The 20699-nt window shown below is 40.0% G+C and overlaps 1 protein-coding gene across 3 annotated transcripts in view; it reads left to right on the top strand.

The window, feature by feature from the left end:
• LOC124128981 (protein WWC2-like) overlaps positions 1 to 20699 on the top strand; it is a 95577-nt gene that overhangs the window by 5708 nt on the left and 69170 nt on the right. For all 3 annotated transcript variants that reach the window (XM_048388243.1, XM_048388244.1, XM_048388241.1), the window contains exon 2: positions 17675 to 17784. In XM_048388243.1, the coding sequence (XP_048244200.1) occupies positions 17675 to 17784 (110 nt within the window). The remainder of the gene's footprint in view (positions 1 to 17674; positions 17785 to 20699) is intronic.

Raw genomic sequence — 20699 nt, 5'->3', positions numbered from 1 at the left:
CTCTCTCTCACTCTCCCTCCCTCTCTCTTTCTCTCCCTCTTTCTCTCCCTCTCTCGTAGAGTATTGTTAAACAAGAATGAATGAAAAGCTCTGAAGTACTTTGTGTTACACTACAGTGGGCATACTCCAGTTAAATAAAGCCAGCCTGTAATCAATGGTAAATATTTGAATGGCATGCAATCAATCAAGTCACTGAGCCTGACCAATCAATCCATGTTTCCACCTCTTCTAACAAGCAAGTACTTTGAGTCTGTTCTAAACCCAGATACCCACAGGGTGTGAAAAACTACTTACAAGTTGTTGAAAACATTTGGTGTTCCAAATGAAATATTGCCGTGTCCAATTACCGGAAACAACTGTGGACAAATATCTTCTAGTAAACTGGAGTAACCGGTGTGCCTCTGTTCTCTTTTAATGGTTGTAGTGGGGAGATGCAGATTGGAGAGCGATAGAATTCTTCAACCATTGCTTGAAACATTTGTTATTAAACTCTACAATCAGAATGCAATCTCACTCCCAGGGGAAAAACCTAGGTTTGAAGAGACTTGGGAAGTCCATGGCCAGTGCAAGAAGTTCACCTGCATGTTGCCCTGACATTCTTGGAAGAGTTGTCATTATGTTAGGGAGGCTGGAAATATCTTACCAGTTATATATTAATACATATGTTAGCATGAAGGCTGTTTCTTCAGCAATATTGCTTTATAAGCTTCATTGTCACTCTTTTCAAAGTGGTACAAGTGAGGTTTTGTATTGTGACATGTGGGGCTGTGGGGTAGCCTAGTGGATAAAGCGTTTGCTCGTCATGCTGAAGACCTGGGTTTGATTCCCGACATGGGTACAATGTGTGAAGCCCATTTCAGGTGTCCCCCGCTGTGATATTGCTGGAATATTGCTAAAAGCGATACTCACTCACTCACTCATGAGGGGCGGTTGGGTGTCCCAGGAGTTATGGCTTTGACTCATCCATCACACCCAACACTGTTATCGATACCCCATTTGGGTACAATGCGAGAAGTCATTTTTCTGTTGTTACTATGCCGTGTGTGGGTTGTTGTTTGACACAGCACTCAGCAATATTCCAGCTATATGACTATTACCTGTAATCGAGGCTGGACCAGACAATCCTGTGATTGATATTGTGAGCAACTGATGGGTTTCATTGACACACAACCAGCTTCCAAAGCCTGACCGTAATCTCTTACCACCAGCATGGGTTGCTGGGGAGCAACCCTAACCCGGATCCCCCATGCCGTTACTTGACTGGAGTATTGGTGCGAGTGGTATATACCTCCCCCACTTATTCACTGAAAACAGTCGTGGCAGTAGTCTTGCTTTGTCGAATGGCCCTAATCCTGCTGTGACAGGAAGCTCATGGACTTGTGTATCTTTATAATTTTCTTGATTCGCTTATTCATTGATGAAGCTGAAACAATTAGACACTACAAAATCAGTATCGACATTCAATTGACGTGATTGTTCCCGAGGCCAACCTGATACTACCTGTGTTTCAGGTAACGAGATAACCCATCATTTTAGATGCAACCCTGGAAAAGGAAAATTATCAAATTGATATTTATTTTTGATTTATTCCTACATTCTAAGATTTGCCCCGATTAAGTTTCTAGGTAAGTGAGTAGGACCTGCATCAGTTCGAAGGTCCCTTCTACCTCAGCAGCATCACATCAAACTCTCTCTCGACTCAAGGCCATAGATATTATATTTTTCGTTTTACGGGCCTGTCACCCCTACTGAAAAGCAGCCAGTCTAAGAAATAAAGTAAACATTAAAATATTTATTTTTGTTATGTATCCCACGAGTATCTAGCAATATAGACCCTTTTATACAATATAAAATGTTATGTATAAATTCCATGTCTACCTCACTATCAGTGATTCAAGAAGCCAGCTCCAGTTTTAACTCCACAGCAGAATGACTTTCATGTAAATAAATAAATAATTGACATTTATTTTCATTTTTATTTTGACCGTCCTTGTGTGGAAAAGCTGGAATAAATCCATGAAACATAGAACTAAAAAAGTGTGGCCCAACGTATCAACGTTTGTCTTGAGGGGTGGTGGAGTAGCCAAGTTTTTGCTTGTCATTACGGAAATGAAATGTTATGTCAATTCATGGTGTCCTCTGCTGCAATATTGCTAGAATATCGTTAAAAGCAGCAAAACATCCCATTGACTTCTCCGTTACCTGAAACACAAGTTTTCTGTATGGCCTAAGTGACATCCAAGTGAAGCGCTAACAGTATTGAAGTTGTTAATTTCAGGCCGTGTTTGAAGTTGTAGTTTTATGACTGACTGAAAATGACATTTTCATCACTTGGAAGCACCTGCCATTATGAATTATTCACAGAGCATGTGTCCCTGCACTTCATCCTGTAACAAGTTGAGTTGCCACTACATTAGCAGCTGTCTTCAAACAAATCCATACCATTCTCCCATGCCACTGTTGACAGTGTTAAACACTATGAATGTGGGAGATATAGTTTCCCATGTCTGTCTCCATCAGTGACTTGCTGGACTAACAGTTAGTTCCAGAAATAAAGTTATCGTATTTAATAATAATCTACAAAATAGAGAGTAGAATCCAAATGGAGCCCAGAATTAATGCCTGTCTTCCATGAGCTGAGGCAATCTAGATTTGCTAAATCATTCTGGGTTGAGTTTTATGCTCAAGTTTAATTTGGTCTCCAGGGTTTGGAGCTAGACTAATGTCTTGCCACTGGAAATTTGTGCAATTGTGCAGTTAACTTTTAATTATTCACGGACATATTTTTTGTTGTAAATGAGATGTTTATTAACACATATGAAACGATTGGAGTCAGTATGTACAGTCGAACCTTCTTGTGTCAAACTCATGGGGCCTTGGGAAAAGGTTTGAGTTGTCTGGGGTTGGAGACATCAGGGCAATTTTATGCTTAATATGGAATTTGACACATCCAAGTCGACAAAACAATGTTCAGGTGTACTGTGTCTGCAGCATGGTATCTCAATGGGTTTGCATTGTCAAACCAAGCATTAGTCCAGACTTTTACAAACGCACATGCATGCACTTCACTATGTGAGTGCAATAATCTTGGTAAACCCATTTCACCTCCCCTCAACTTTCCAACTTAACTAACTTACAACCATATGAATGAAACACATGCAATACACAATTGTCAGTTGTGTTGTCAGCTGTGGTCCTGAAGTTGTGGGTATTCCTAATGACCAGATGCATAGGACAGGGCCCTCCAGCTGTGCTTGAGTGTGTAATTAGAACACTGTGACATCGAACAGCTCATTCATTGATTTGATCATTGTGTAAAACCCTCTTTACGTGTTGATGGTTTTATTCAGAAGCAAGTTGAAAATACAAATATAAGCCATAAGGTTTGATAATGCATTATTTAGAAGTAGGCTAGGCAGTGGTATAAATCTTTTAATCAACATATGGCCAAACTATCCTGGCTAAAGTAGCACAGTGGACTGAGGCCTATTGGGTGTGATTCACGTACCCACATCAAGGAGCCTATAACAAGAAGTCACAAAAGGCCATTCATGAAAGATATGTTGTATATAGAGACCCAGTGTATGCCCGACCATGTGTTCAAATGAGAAACTGGGTCAGATATGTGCTACTTCATATTGGTGATCTAATTCCTGAAATATTACCGTTTATATGGAACCAGGAACACATGTTGCCAGCGTTGGCGCCATTGTCCTGTTATTGATGTCCTTGACAGAATAGATAGGTCTTTATCAATGTGAAGTGATGGTGAGTGGTTTGTATGCACACAGCACAATGGGAGTGCTTTAGATTGTTTTCCTCTTGGTATTGGAAGCGTTTTCAACATGGCATGCTTGTTGGTTGGTGTGGCAAGAGCAATGGTGTAGAACGTGTTATGGATAAGACATGTCCTGGGCATGTATAATGATAATGGCAAAGGTGTTGAAGTTCTTGTTGATCAGGGATGTATTGATTCTCCGTCACTGGTGCATCACTGTGCCATGGTACAGATGTTGTATCACATAATTTGATACAAATTGGTGCAAGCAGGTGTATAAATTATCTCTAGCCCAAGGTGTCCAAAGGCTAGATAAGTGAGTGAGTATGGATTTATGCCGCTTTTAGCAATATTCCAGCAATATCATGGTTGGGGAGACCAGAAATGGGCTTCACACATTGTACCCATGTGGGGAATCGAACCCGGGTCTTGAGCGTGATGAGTGAATGCTTTAACCACAAGGCTACTTGACCACCCCAGGGCTAGATGAAATTCAGGCTTAGTAGGGTTGTCCCTATATGTTGTCACTGTTTTTTGTTGTTTGTTTATTTGTTGTTTAACACCGCACTCAGCAATATTCCAGCAATATGAAGGTGGTCTGTAAAAAATCAAGTCCATCTAATGATCGATATTGTGAGCAACAGTCCACAAAATATGATAATTTGGCATCAACCAAGTCACTGAGTCAGACCACCTGATTTATTAAGTCGACTCTTACGACTGTTCATTGCCACACAGTAATATTCCAGCTATATGACGGCGGTCTGTAAATAATCAGTGATTGACATCATGAGCATCAATCCATGCAATTGGGATACAATACCCTGCATCAACCAAGTCAGCGAGCCTGTCCACCCATTTCCGTTAATTGCCTCTTTTGACAAGCAATATCTTCCCACGGGATGTTTGGGTTAGTGTTTCAGGTTAATATCTGCTCAAGTCATGTATAAGAACATTCTATTGCCGGACTCCCACATACAGACATGATTATATTTTCTTGTTTTTCAAATGATTACAGTATATTATTGTTTCACTTATTTGAAGGGTAATGAAAATAAAAGATTAATCCTAGTAATCTTAATCTAAGTAATATTGGACATGTTGGATACTAAATACTTGAATAGAAAAATATCAGTTTCATGTGTGCCATTATGAATCATGAAATATCTGTATCAACATTCTTTCCTCTTGAGTTGCACCATAGCTTTTTCCATAATAAAACCAGTAGAGTAATTTAAAAAAAGTAAACAAAAAAAACCCTGACTTAACTACCCACCCTATTTTGGTTGAGTGAAATTGGAAACACAATCTTTTTGTCCTTAAGAACTAGGGGCATTGGCATGGGACATTCATGGCTAGCTGGTATAGTCGGTCGGACCGGAGATTCACTCACAGTGTCTCACCGACTATACTTAATGTTCCTCTTAACAAACAACTAAAATAAATGGAAATCTAGATATTTCAACTTTGACTCAGCCCCTGGTGAAATTTGTGTAATCCCCTGTCTGTGTCAAGTAGTAAGTTACAGAGGAAGAACAAGCACCTGTTTTTCATGTTGGGAGTGTTTATATAGTCTGTCTGTCTTTCATGTTGGCTGGCTGGCATTTCTACCATGTATACAATAGCAAGTGCATGATGCTAGTCTGTCTTGCTCTCCCCGGGGAATCAAGGTTAGGTCCTGAGACTGGGACAATCCACTATTGCACAGATACAGAACTCAACAGAACATACACTATAGCTTCATACTTCATCAGGGGAGGTGGGGTAGCCTAGTGGTGAATGCGTTTGCTTGTCAATGCCAAGGCCTGGGTTCAGTTTCCCATGTGAACTCTGTGGGAGTTCCATGCTAAAATATTGCTGACAGTGCAGTAAAACCTTAACCACCCACTCATTAATTCTTACATTGACATCAACTTCAACAAAATGGTACACTATTTTGAATTTTTCTTATGAGGTTCTTTTGATCAGAAAGATTGCCCAGCGCTTGACTTTCAGTTCTACCCAAGGGGAATCTGGATTAGAATTGGCCCCTAACAACCTTTGCTGGTCATACTGTGGGGATTTGGGGTTAAAATTGCTCTGAGCAACTTATGCTCATCGTAAAAGGCAACTTTATCAATTGAGTGGTCAGACTCTCTGACTTGGTTGATAGCGCATTATCATTCCCGGACTTCATGGATCGTTGCTCACAATATCAATCACCTGATTGTTTGGTCCAGACTGGATTATGTAAGGGCCGCCTTCATGTTGCTGGAATTTTGCTGAATGTGGTGTTAAGCCTTCATCACACACACGTTCAATGATGATAGGCTTTGTGAATCTGCTGATTGCTTGTCAATTGTCCAAATGGCATGGATTGTAGATGTTTGTAGTTATTGGTTTGCCTGATCCAGATTTGACTGTCTACAGGCTGTCGTAACAGCTGAAATATTGCTGACTAAGGCTTATCATTCATTCAATCATACACTTTCTTGGTTGTTGCCTCTGAAAAAATCTTTCATTGTCTCTTCGCATATCATTCCAGACATTGTTTGATGTAGCGATAAGCCTCATCATGAGAAACAGAAAATCTGGAAAAATATTTGAGTGTTTTAAAAATAATCGTTTGTTTGATAATGAATAATGAAGAACTGTTAGCTTTATAAAAGAAAAAAATACTTGCTGAGCTTTTATGTATACAGACAAAAATTGTTCATGTCAGCAAAACCTTATAAACTGAAATGCCATTAGCAGTGATTTGAGATTCAAAATAAACATCCTCCTATCTTAATGAAATCTGCCCTTTCAAAGAAACTGAACCATATGCAGACATGAAGGAAGTCATCTTTGTAGCAGATAGCTCACTAACTATTTTCCCATAGAAAATTGTTTTGGTTTGATTAAATGTTATTTGGAGTAAACCCCTGGTGTGCAAAAACTCCCATCCTGCCCCATTTACAATGCACCCAGTGTGACAGGTTCACTGTTTCAGTATTAAACATCCCCATCCTGTATGCCATTGTAATTTGAAGTGGAAAATGTTTAGAGTTCAGCTGATCATCCAAAAGAGGGAACTGGAATTTTAAAGGAATAGGCATGTGTTAAAATTTGGAAAAGAAGTACCTCTAGTCGAGACGGCCTTCGTTGTCTGTCGGATGGAGCATCTGCCCTGAGGTTTGAAGGTCTGGGGTTTGATCCCTAGCTGCATCATACTAAAAGATGTTAAAAGATGATACTTGTTGTTACCCTGCCTGGTGCTTGGCATTAAAGGAATAAAACAAGGATTGGTTGGCTCAGATTCAGTATACTGTGTCTGAGTGGGGTATTCATGTTAAACTGCGGCATGGTATCTCGGTGAACAAGGACTATAGAAGCGACCTAACGCACAGTCTCCTGTCCGCCTGCCTGCCTGCCTTGCCCACTCACATGCACACCTTAGGTATAATGTGCATGTATTTTGTAGAAGTAATTTGTCTTGAGATATATCTCTTTTTTAAATATGCTTTTGGGTGGCTAACAGACCAGAATTGTTTGAAAAAAATAAATAGTTAGAAATAAGATGCTTTCTGCCTGCGTTGTGATTGTTTTGAAAGAATGTCTAATTGATTATTAATTTATTGTGGCCTAATTCTGTTCTCTTCTTGCAAGTTATGTCTGTCTGTATTAAATTCAACTGATCATTCATAAGAAACAGCAGGATCTATGGGAATAGCCATATTTAGGCTACCATGGTTACACTTTGATTTTCGATTAAATTTAAGAAATCAGTCTCTGACCATGTTAATATTTTTGGGTAAATGAAGCCTTATTTTATCATGTTTAAATATGTTAAGATTATTCTGGATTTCAGTAGCAGTAAAGTTAATTTTACTTTTAAATTCTGGCCTGGTATGAATCTGAAATAATAGTCTCTATTTTGTTTTCCAATAGAATGCTCTGACAAGTGAAAAATTGTTTTTGCTGACTTGTGAGACGTAAGATGCATTCTATCCTCATGTACTACAGTGTTCTATGAATGATAAGGAACTTTACACCTATCAGTGCAAGTGGAGATGTTGCTCATGGGCAGAGGTGATTCAACTGGAACATTGCTAGTTGCTGTGTGAATCAACATTCATTTACTCCGTGAAATATATCCCTGTTCATGATACAGATTTCTATATTACCAAACAGATTAGTCATCTCAGGGCTTCAAGAATACAGAGAGTTCTTATTTAGTGTGCTGTCAACTTTGTATTGCGGTATTATTTCATGTCACAGTAGACTAGATTTTAGTCCTTGTTTACTAATCTGGGCCCCGTTCCACAAAGCGATCATAGGGCTACGATTGTCGTAAGCCTATGTTAAAGTATGGGAGTTATGATCATCTTAGCGCTAAGATTGCTTTGTGGAACGGGGCCTGACTTGTATCGGCTGATTACCTGAAGATCCGGGGTAGAATAGGTCTTTAGCAACCCATGCTTGCCGTAAAAAGGCGACTATGCTGGTTGTAAGAGGTGACTACGAGATCGGGTGGTCAGACTCGCTGACTTGGTTGATGCATGTCATCGATCCCAATTGCGTGGATCGATGCTCATGATATCAATCACTGGATTGTCTGGTCCAGACTCGATTATTTACAGACCGCTGTCATATAGCTGGAATATTGCTGAGTGTGGCGTTAAACAACAAACCAACAACTACTCCGTGAAATATATCCCAGTTCATGATACAGATTTCTATATTACCAAACTGATTAGTCATCCCAGGGCTTCAAGAATACAGAGCGTTCTTATTTAGTGTGCTGTCAACTTTGTATTGTGGCATTATTTCATGTTACAGTAGACTAGATTTTAGTCCTTGTTACTAATCAGGACTTGTATCAGCTGATTTATTACTTGAAGCTACGGGGTAGAATAGGTCTTCAGCAACCCATGCTTGCTGTAAAAAGGAGACTATGCTTGTTGTAAGGGGTGACTAACGGGATCGGGTGGTCAGGCTCGCTGACTTGGTTGATGCATGTCATCGTATCCCAATTGCGTGGATCGATGCTTTTGATGTCAATCACTGGATTGTCTGTTGCAGACTTGATTATTTACAGACCGCCATCAAATAGCTGGAATATTGCTAAGTGCAGCGTTAAACCACAAACAAACACAAAACTTACTTAACCAAACAATATTACAGTAGACTGGCTTTGGAATATTGGCTCGTCACAGACAGATACACATCATGATAATATTTCCATGTATTGCTATCTGCTTTGGCAGGGGCAATTAACTCCAAGCCTGAATGATAGGCAGTTGTGCAATGAGTCCGTGGAAAGAAAATAAATGTTACTCTCTTGTCCTTACACTGAATAGCCTATAGAATGGCTGGCAGCTATTGTAAACATATGTTTGTTGATAATGACAAGTCTCATGTTGAATCCGTATATCACCCCACTTTAACTTCAAACTGATGTGTATTCTCTAAAGTAATGTGCATCCTAATGTCAAGAATTGAATTGTATAGAAGCATACTATCTATCATGAGGCAAGTATTCCAATGCATCTACAATTTGATTCTTTTCTTACGTTCCCGCAACTAATATTTGTTCCTATATATTGTATCAAATTGTGAGTAAAATATTATGCATTAAATAATCGATGCATCGTTCCACCCTAACCTCAGCATAGACTTATGTATATAATATATCCTGGCTCTCAAGCAGGTGTCTGTATACCCCCCAGGAATACATGGTCCACCATGAAAGCATGTGTAGATATCTGATCCCATTATAGGAATCGTCTTCTCCAGTCTCTGAGACCCTTGATACAGTTGGGATATGTAGCCAAGCGCCAGCCACATTCCGCCAATTGTGTGCACTTTCTGCATGCTTTCTGCAGATGAGCCGACATCTACTTTTTTCCATGCCAAGGTCAGGATGACTCCGGCTTGGCTATGATGAAGACAACAGGCACTGGAATGTTGATTCTAGGAATTCACATATTTGTATGCTTTCATTGTCAGGAAAACCTAAGTTTTCATTCTGTCTCTGGGTCATCAGTGGCAACTTGATGCCCAAACTAATTGTCCCCGATTGGATGATGGTAGTGTAGTATGGGGAGGATGCAGTTGAGTGTGGGGATCATATTGACAGCCTGGTATTCGGTTGCATTCTTTTCTTGGGATGAGGATCATTTTCTGCGACTGTTGTGCAGCACTGTACATACCTTCCTTGTTCTGTGATCCTGGCATCTGTAACCTTGAACATACCTGGTGGTAAAAAGGCGTCTTTAGTAGTTGTTTACTGAATAACTTTGCACTATGATGTATAAAAATGGTTGTCAGGTACTGAAAACATTTTCTTTCGGTTGATAATCAGTTCATTGGGAAAGTTTATATGCTGAAATTCTTAAATATATTTGTGGCAGTGGGTAGCCTGGTGATAAATGTGTTTGCTCATCTTGACAAAGATCCAGGTTCGATTCCTCGCATGATTCAATGTGTGAAGCCCATTTCTGGTGTCCCGCCGTGATATTGTGGGAATATTGCTAAAAGCGGCGAAAAACCATACTCACTCACTCCATATAATTTTGGCATTTTATTTGGCAGTTGTTATTGGTATGAACACAGAAGCAGGAGTCTTTTGTTTTGCATAGTGCCAGTTTTGCCAGCACCAGCAAAAATCAAAATAGTACCTCAAATCACATCTGGTCACATTTCCATACAAAGAAAATCAAAGAAGAATGTAAATATCAGTGTTTGTAATCATTGCTAAAACTTAACACAAGCCTGCTAGCCCCCCAGCCTGCTTGCCCGCCAGCCCGTTTGCCCGCTAGCCCGGGGCTTGTACAACATGTACAAATTTCCCCATTGTTTTAACATGACAGGGGCATTTTATCTTTACTCAGGCTAGTAATTGTTTTGAGTTAATTCCAACACTGTGTTGTGTTTCATGGTTTTTCAAGGGGTGTTGGCCGCCGTGATATTGCTGGAATATTGCTAAAAGCGGCGTAAAACCATACTCACTCACTCACTCAAGGGGTGTTTGATAGCCTAGTTTTGAAGGCATTTGCATGAAGGCATCTGTAACGCCAAAGGCCGCAATTTTGATATCTAACATGGGTACAACGTGTGAAAACCATTTTTGGTGTTCCCTGGTGTGATATTGCTGGAAAACCCAACTCACTCACTCGTGTTTCAGATGTTCAGTATCTGATAGTCATCTATCCTGATAGGAATTAACAGTTTGACATTTCGACTATTTGGTGTCACCAGTTCTCTACACTGCCAGTTCCTGCAAGCTAATGCATTAGCATCATGCATGTATTCAGATAATAACCGGTGTTTAATGTCTTGGTTGACACCATTATTTCACTTTGAATTATTACCCTGCCCCAGCACTTTGTCCTCAGACTGTGAATGACATGCCTAAAATATGGGGGCATACTTGATAGCTTTAGATATTGTGTAATTCAGGGCTATATTTATCAGTGGTTGTCAACAGAAGTTGAGGAATGCTTGGCATGTTGACAGGTGCTTATTTAGACAATATGGGTTATCATTGTCTGCATCAACCTAGTAGACCAGAGGCCACCATTGCACACCCAAAGGGGAGATAACACCATAGGCATGGGAGATAACTCAACACACATGGGAGATAACTCATCTGACATGAGAGATAACTCAACAGACATGAGTGATGACTCCTGTTGCTGTGAAAGGTCGCGTTATTTTGACAGAAAAATGAAAGCAATAAATGTTAGATGCTGATTTATTTAATATATTATTTGACTGTCATAGACAAATTTCCTCATGGGGATTCTGGATTAGAATTGGTGCCAAACAAGCTATGCTGGTCATGATGTATGCTCAGAGACTTAATTGATTTATATTTTTTATTTATTCTTGCACTTTGAAAAATACCCTCTGAGGCAACCTGATCATGTAATTGTTATTTCGATTACCGAATCAATCAGTCATGCATAGTATTTGTGTCTGAAGACGGCACTTCCTGGTCTTATTTTGTTTTTATTTCTGAGTGTTTGATGGTGTTTGATTTGGGTCGGCCATAAATATGTATGTTATTAAATAATGGTGGAATAAACACGCTAAGAACATGAAGAGAACAATTCATTTCAATAAGTACTTGGCTGATTATTCATTTCAAGTTCAACCCTTCAGGCATCTGTTAGGACTGTCAAAGTTTTCTTTACAGTTTAAATTGTTAAATCGTTCACCATATGGATTTAATCAGCAGTTGATTACTAGACAAAGGCCCATCCGGAGCAAACTGGGGCCCCGGCAGGTGACCGCAATGATGGTCGCTAATCCAGGAGCCTCCCAGACAGATTGGAGGTATCCCATGCATGTATGCATACAGATTTAATCGGAATACTTACTTGTAGAATTCCATAATTGTTCTTGTTCTTTGTTTTTAACTTGTGAAGACTGTCTCTGTGGTCTAATGGTAGAGTGTCCGCCCCGCGAGTGGAAGGTCCGGGGTTCGACCCCCGACCACGTCATACCAAAAGACGTTAAAAGATGGTACTTGTTGTTACCCTGTCTGGCGCTCGGCATTAAGGGGCTAAAATAAGGACTGGTCAGCTCGGAGTCAGTATATTGTCTGGGTGGGGTATTCATGTTAAACTGCGGCATGATATCTCAGTGAGCTAGCACTATAAATCGGCATCAGTCCAGACTAGTACAAGCAGCCACACACACACATACTTGTGCATGCACGTCGTTATATATGTGCAATAATCTTGGACGCAACGTTAAACCCCATTTCACCTCACCTTTTACTTGTGGAACAATGTAGGCGAATTTTGAAATGAATGAAATGGGAGTCTCCCACAAAATGCAGGAGGGTTCACAAGTCTGATATCCAACAGGACAGGTCAAGAATAAAGGTCTTGCAAGATTTTACCTGTGGGGATAACGTCCGTGTATCATGAAGACTAGTTCAGTGTGGACCAGGTATCCTTCATGATGTGCATGAGCCTCAGGGATAATGTGGAAAGCCACATTGTATACAACAAATTAGGACTAATCGATGCCACCCCTCATGTTTTCATAACAAGCTAGCACGGGAAGGATGCACTGAATATCAATCCATAACAAAAGCGGTTGGAAGTCAGAATGAGGTCACCTGCATTCTGCAGGTATATGCAGTGGAGACTGTTCTGCCAAGGTTGGTTTGTGTCCCTTTAAACAGTTCTGCTAGTTTACAGTTACACTGTTAACTCGCACAGCTATACTGCTAGTTTACAGTTATACCGCTAGGTTACAGTTATACAGCTAGCTTACAGTTATACCACTGATTACAGTTGTACTGCTAGTTTACAGTTATACCGCTAGGTTACATTTATACAGCTAGTTTACAGTTATACCACTAGGTTACAGTTGTACTGCTAGTTTACAGTTACACTGTTAACTCGCACAGCTATACTGCTGGTTTACAGTTATTCTGCTAGTTTACAGTTATACCGCTAGGTTACAGTTATACAGCTAGTTTACAGTTATACCACTAGGTTACAGTTGTACTGCTAGTTTACAGTTATACCGCTAGGTTACATTTATACAGCTAGTTTACAGTTATACCACTAGGTTACAGTTGTACTGCTAGTTTACAGTTATACCGCTAGGTTACAGTTATACTGCTAGGTTACAGCTATACTGCTAGTTTACAGTTATACTGCTAGTTTACAGTTATACCACTAGGTTACAGTTATACCGCTAGTTTACAGTTATACTGCCAGGTTACAGTTATACCGCTAGTTTACAGTTATACTGCTAGTTTACAGTTATACCGCTAGTTTACAGTTATACCGCTAGTTTACAGTTATACCAGTAGTTTACAGTTATACTGCTAGGTTACAGTTATACCGCTAGTTTACAGTTATACCAGTAGTCATGGTAGTTTAGTTATACTGCTAGTTTACAGTTATACCGCTAGGTTACAGTTATACTGCTAGTTTACAGTTATACTGCCAGGTTACAGTTATACCGCTAGTTTACAGTTATACCGCTAGTTTACAGTTATACCGCTAGTTTACAGTTATACTGCTAGTTTACAGTTATACTGCTAGTTTACAGTTATACCGCTAGGTTACAGTTATACTGCTAGTTTACAGTTATACTGCCAGGTTACAGTTATACCGCTAGTTTACAGTTATACCAGTAGTCATGGTAGTTAACAGTTATACTGCTAGTTTACAGTTATACTGCCAGGTTACAGTTATACTGCCAGGTTACAGTTATACTGCTAGTTTAGAGTGCTTGTTTACAGAGAGAGACAGTATGGAGAGAAAGATGGATGGAGGGAGGGAAGGAAGACAGCTGGTAGCTGGCTGGGAATTGTGCCTCAGTTTCACTTTATCACCAATTACTTGTATCAACAAGTAGTTACAGCTGCTGTAAACATGTTGTAGTTTGAAGGGGGACTTTGTGGAGAAGAGGTAGGGCTGGTTATAAAGGAAGTGCAAGATTTGATCTAAATAATGGCTCAGTTGTCCTCGGTGACACAATTTGTTGTGCAGAGTTGCATCCCTTGTGCACTCCAGAAACCTATGATCGTGGTTTCGAATCTCAGTTCACCCCGATTATGTTTCTAGGTTTGTTGGCACCATATACATTCTCATTGGTTTCACCAAAGTAAACATCTAAGACCTGCATCACTTCGGGATTTCCTCCCACATTAAGATGACACGCCATGATTGAACTTGAATACTGTTCATAGCGTCATTGAACCCGATTTACCCATTTATTGTCTATAAATAAGGTGAGTTATTAATGAAACATAAACAGGACTTTTTGAGGATGTTCTGAGGATGAAGGAGAGAGTGGAACAGGGGGTGTTCTGTGGATGAAGGAGAGAGTGGAACAGGAGGAGGTGTTCTGTGGATGAAGGAGAGAGTGGATCAGGAGGAGGTGTTCTGTGGATGAAGGAGAGAGTGGATCAGGAGGAGGTGTTCTGTGGATGAAGGAGAGAGTGGAACAGGAGGTGTTCTGTGGATGAAGGAGAGAGTGGAACAGGAGGAGGTGTTCTGTGGATGAAGGAGAGAGTGGAACAGGAGGAGGTGTTCTGTGGATGAAGGAGAGAGTGGAACAGGAGGTGTTCTGTGGATGAAGGAGAGAGTGGAACAGGAGGTGTTCTGTGGATGAAGGAGAGAGTGGAACAGGAGGAGGTGTTCTGTGGATGAAGGAGAGAGTCGAACAGGAGGAGGTGTTCTGTGGATGAAGGAGAGAGTGGAACAGGAAGTGTTCTGTGAATGAAGGAGAGAGTGGAACAGGAGGAGGTGTTCTGTGGATGAAGGAGAGAGTCGAACAGGAAGTGTTCTGTGGATGAAGGAGAGAGTGGAACAGGAGGTGTCCTGTGGGTGAAGGAGTGTGCGGGAGGAGTACTACAGGGTTGTTGTATATGAGCGGTGTTTTCATCATTATTCAGTTCTTGTGCAGTCTATTTTCAGTATGTTTGTTTTATCTTCCAAGAGTTCTTTTTTTAAGAATATTAGGTTTCAAATTAAAAGGTAATTATTTGTTGGGTGTAAACTAGGCTGATTCTAGTGTTCTACTGCTAGTCTGCTAGGAGTTTTTTAAGGTTCTTGAGTATCACATCAGTATGTTTTCTGAATGCTTACAATCGTTTGACCTTATGCTGGGGACTGACGTGATCAAGTACTCCTCGGGGAGTCTCAATGTGTATAATGTGGTTCTTTGTTTACTATATTTGTATCAAGATATGGTAATTCAAACAAAGTGTGTGAATATTTACCTGTCTATCCACCTTTCCCACAATTCTTTCAGCATCTAAGAAGAACAAACAGTTTAAGCTTTTGGCCTTTCTTAAATTTGACATTGGTGTAATATTTCGTCTATGTGTATCAAGTTCCAGTTAATTATTCTGATGGGTAGCAAATGTGCATCCTGATAAACAGAGACACTATCCGTTCAGAACTACAGTTTGCACTAAAGTGTAAACCGAAGGTTACACTGAAATACATAATTGTCAATTTTTAAAATGTGAGAGTTTGAACTTCACCTTGTTTGCAGGGTAATCTGACAAACACCTGGCTTGCGTTTACAGTAAATGATTTGCACTTGTATCCCACTGCCAGGCATTGTTACATTGTCACTTGCATGTGGGAATAACACCAGTATTGCCCGTTATTTTGTTGTTGATATTTTAAGTATCACTTTACAGGTGACAATAGCCCCAGTAGTCCAGGTGAACTTGACGGCCTAGTTTACTGTGAGTGGGTGTGAGATGAGAAGAAATCGTATGTTTCAACACAAATGTGAAAGAATGGATACAAGTGTTATGACAGAGATGTAAACATGAACTTCTTTGCTGCCAGATCAAAATTGGTCTGTATTGGTGGCAGCCTGAGGACATGACTGACTGATACGGAATGTTACACCACCCCGTCATGTCCTACTGGGTGGATCACTGTGATAACTGCTGGTGTTTGCGTTGTGATTTTGGCAGCAATATAGAGGTAAAAAGGGGAAACCAAAGTCAACAGTCCTGTAGCAGGCTAGTGAAGTAAAGTTGGGATTCAGTGGGACCGGTAGGATTTGGCAGAGATTTACTCTCATATTTTATCCTTGGTTCCCCCACCCAGTGTATCAGACCTGCAAATTGGGCATTTCAGTTCTATTCTTGAAAACCAATATTTTGTAAACTTTTGTTTTGTTTCTAGTGCGTGAGACAATGTTGTAAGTCAAAATGAAAGAAGACCCATGATGAAAAAGGACTGGGGAGAGTTTTTGTGTGTGACTGAAACCCTTAGCAAAGATGATTCTACATTGGGCCTTTTTAGGCCTTGTTCTGACAGGTAACTGGGGGCTTATCAGGAATGAAGATCACAGTATTTGCATCGTTGCAGCCTGATTAGCTTGATCTGTATTGATGTTTAAGAAATCAGAAGTTGTTATCAGCACAGACTTCCATTCAGTTTACTAACCTTAAAAGTGAGATATATCACATGTGGCCAAAAGTCTGTATTCTGGTCTACAAGATCTCTTGCTGAACTGTTGCTAATCATGTGACATAGGACATGCTGCTGGGTAGAGACACTGCAACATATCTGCACACTGCTTGACACCAGTTCTCTGTCAGTGACCAGCTGGTAACTGGGGTATGTACATCGTGTGGACTTTGTGTCCTTCTTGAGGATACTACAACTGTGGATACAGATACATATCTAGATCAGTTGAGTTTTAGGGTCGCCATTTTGTCCAGTGTGTTTCCCTTGCCACGTGATCAGCAACTGGAGCCGATAAATCTGTATTGGTCAAAGGAGCCATAACTCCCATTAATCACAGCAGAGTTGTGTCCCTTAGATGACCAGATTTGTAGGTGTTCAAGATTCAAATTCTCCCATATGATTGTCGACTCAAGGCTTTTCCATGATGTGAGGACCATAATCTGTTGATGCTATTTGAGGGGATAGTTGAGTGGTTTGGCTAGTCTTGCTGAAGACCTGGGTTTGATTCCCAAACTTAGTACCATGTGAAGCCCATTCAGGTGTCCCTGCCATCATATTGATGGGAGATTGGTATACAACCATATTCACTAACAAATAACTTTCCTTCTGAAATTAGACCTGTGAAGATTCCGGGGTAGAATAGGTCTTCAGCAAACCTTGCTTGCCGTAAAAGGTGACTATGCTTGTCGTAAAAGGCGACTTACGGGATCTGGTGGTCAGGCTCGCTGACTTGGTTGAAGCATGTCATCGATCCCAATTGCGTGGATCGATGCTCATGATATTAATCACTGGATTGTCTGGTCCAGACTCAATTATTTACAGACCGCCGTCATATAGCTGGAATATTGCTGAGTGCGGCGTTAAACAACAAACCAAGCAACCAACCCTCTTAAATTAAACTGACACACTTAGATATGACTGAAACAATTATTTGTTTTAAACCTACTTCGTCTTGTTTCAGATACACAAAGCCTCAGACATTTGCAGACTGTGTTGGAGATGAACTACCCATTGGCTGGGAGGAGTCATATGACCCCAATGTGGGAATATACTACATCAATCATATAAATCGTAAGTTTCGATAGTTGAATGATAAAGATAACAGTGTGTCATAGAAACAGTTTTTGTCAGGCCACCGTTCAAGCTGAAGCCACTGTTTCAAACTATGAGACATGAAGTCACCACTTGGCTCCTCACGAATAGTGATAGTATTTCAATGAAGACTCTTTCATTGTTAAAATTGCCTTACTTATCCTCTTGTATACTACTCCACTTTTGATAGGGACATTTCTGTATTTCCATTTCCGATTCTCATGATGTCAAGTGTATATTTAGATATATCTGAAATCTGATTATCCCTATCTAAACTTGAGTAGTATCCTTAGAAACAGTGTGATAAGTAAAGCAGTTTTTGTTTGAGTCGTATACATGTGAATGACAGAAAGGACATCAACATAGCCACTTAATTTTAAGTTCTTTAGATATTTCAGTTGCTGTTCCATGTCACGAATGATACTTAAACATTTTGACACTGATGCCTTTTGGCTCCGAGTTACTTGTATGAACAAGGAAGGCTGCCCTTGATTCTGGAGTTAGTTTTTGGAGTTGCAGCAAGTTGTCCAAAATAAGGAAAACATTTGATTGGACAGAATCAGTCCCCAGTGCCTCATACTTGGCATAAGAGCTGACTGAAATCCATTGATTAGACATGGCTGATTGCGTGTCATGATGGTCATCGAAGTCTGATGATGTTGTTTGCCTGGTCCAGAATTGATAATTTCACAATTACATGACTGTCTGACCCGTGAAGACCTGGGGTAGTATAGGTCTTCAGCAACCCATGCTTGCCGTAAGAAGCGACTAATGGGATCAGGTGGTTAGGTTCGCTGACTTGGTTGATGCATGTCATCGTATCCCAATTGTGTGAATCGATGCTCATGATGTCAATCACTGGATTGTCTGGTCCAGACTCGATTTTTTACAGATCACTGTCATACAGCTGGAATATTGCTGAGTCGCCGCATTAAACAACTAACAAACAAATAAAACATGACTCTTCTAAAACCTTGGTGATTCGCTTCACATCAAAGATACGTTACACAACGGTCTGTGTGTTTCCATTTATTTTGGAGGTGAGCATCAGTACCCATCCCAATATGATTAATGCTGATAAGTAAAAAAATAAATATTCATCTTTCTGACCAGAAGAATACCTTTATGTCTATCCCTTGGGTATCAATTTCAGTGATTTCTTGTCACATATGAAATGCCTTTGAATGAAATAAGTGTAAAGGAAATATAGTGTTTCCTTGTCAAACCCACTTTTGAGGGACTTGATAAACTTGTCAGTGGATCTGAATCTCCCTATCTCATGAACAGCCGACTACTATGTTTCCAGAAAAATGTTTATGCTGTATTTCAGGATGAGAGCATGATGTTAGGAGATCTTATCTCAAGCTCATTGATAAATTTGCAGGAACGTTTGTGTACGGTCCGCCCAAGATGCTGGGATAGGCTGTCTACAACTGCAAGCAATGTTTCACTTCCAAAATTAAATATTGTGACATGCATTGAATTTATTTTATCGAAAGAGATCACGCCACATGAACTCATTCCAGGAGGACGTTTTTTACGTTAGTTGATCACAGTGGGAGAGTGCTCCATTAATGTCTGATTTTTTTTTAGGCCACAGCAAATTTATTTTTTCATTTAACAGTAAATGTTCTCCTAAATTTGGATACATTAAAAAAGAATACATGACAAATGTCTACTTATGCTGTTTCCTTGAGAAATAGGTTTGAACATCTTTATTTTATTAAAATTGCACCTCATATAAAGCCTTCCATATATTTTTATTCATATCTGTTTTTTTGCTTCATGCCAACTGGCAAAGTAAATCAATAAATACAGTTGGTGTGTCCTGAATCTTGCTCAAACATTATATCATGACTTGGGTCTACATCATCTAACTGCCTAAAAAGAGGGCGCCTACTTTTGATGTTTAATGGGTACATTTTTATTATTGCTTAGCTTACAGCAGAATGGCTCACCTGTTCTAAACTATAATGCACTAATGCTGTTGCTGAAAGGGTCAGTATCATACGTATGTTATGAATTTATGACCCCTGAGTGTTTATTGTAAACACTTACAAACACTATGAGGTTTTGTCCAAACCTTCAGGTATGTAATAAACATATAAGCACTCCTTAAGTGTACTCAGTTATATTAAGATGGCATATGGCAGTCGTATAGTTACTTATCACCCTAAGACTGTTGATCCCCATTCCGTATTACGCACTTAGAACTTATATCCCATGTATTGAATAAAACTCTATATACCATGATCAAAGCCACTTCGATGTCTTTTATGTTCCCTCCGTGGGAAACGAAAATATTTTCAAGTAAGAGCCTTACAAGTGTTGAACAAAAGCTGAACTTGCTAACAGTGTATTTATGTGTGTGCCCACTTTGTGGTACAATGGCTGCTCCAACCTTACGCCACCTCGCTGAAATAACTAGCGCGTTAGGACTGCCTGATTGTCGCGCTATGCGTCTTTGTCTGCAGGCCAGACTGTTCGGCCAGGCTCCCTCAACCATGTCAGTAGCTACCTGGCAAAAATATTTAGGTCACCAGTGTCCCTTGAAAAAACTTCCTGTCCGATCTTGTAACATATTGCCGACATTTTTGTAGCATTTAAAGAATTACCACCCAGCTCCGTAAATAAACAACATGCAGTGTGTGTATTGCAAAGTAAATGGTATTTTCGTGTAAAATTGACTGCTTTTAACAATTGAGTGTTTTGCATTGTACAGCCTATCACAACATATAATTTGCGCTCAGAAAAATTCCATGGATTGTTCACCAGAGTCCTGGCTTGAGGACATTGTAAATCGAAGAAACATTTTGCAAGTTGGCAAAATGGACAAGTGTGGTGTTGTGACCTTATTTCTTTGAATTATTATTTAAGTAGGTAAAGTGGGTGTG

The sequence above is a fragment of the Haliotis rufescens genome, unplaced genomic scaffold (assembly GCF_023055435.1).
Source record: "Haliotis rufescens isolate VD_foot unplaced genomic scaffold, xgHalRufe1.0.p SCAF_7, whole genome shotgun sequence".
Classification (NCBI taxonomy): Eukaryota; Metazoa; Mollusca; class Gastropoda; order Lepetellida; family Haliotidae; genus Haliotis; species Haliotis rufescens.
Note: the sequence above shows the minus strand (reverse complement) of the source record. Positions and strands in the feature narration are given on the sequence as shown.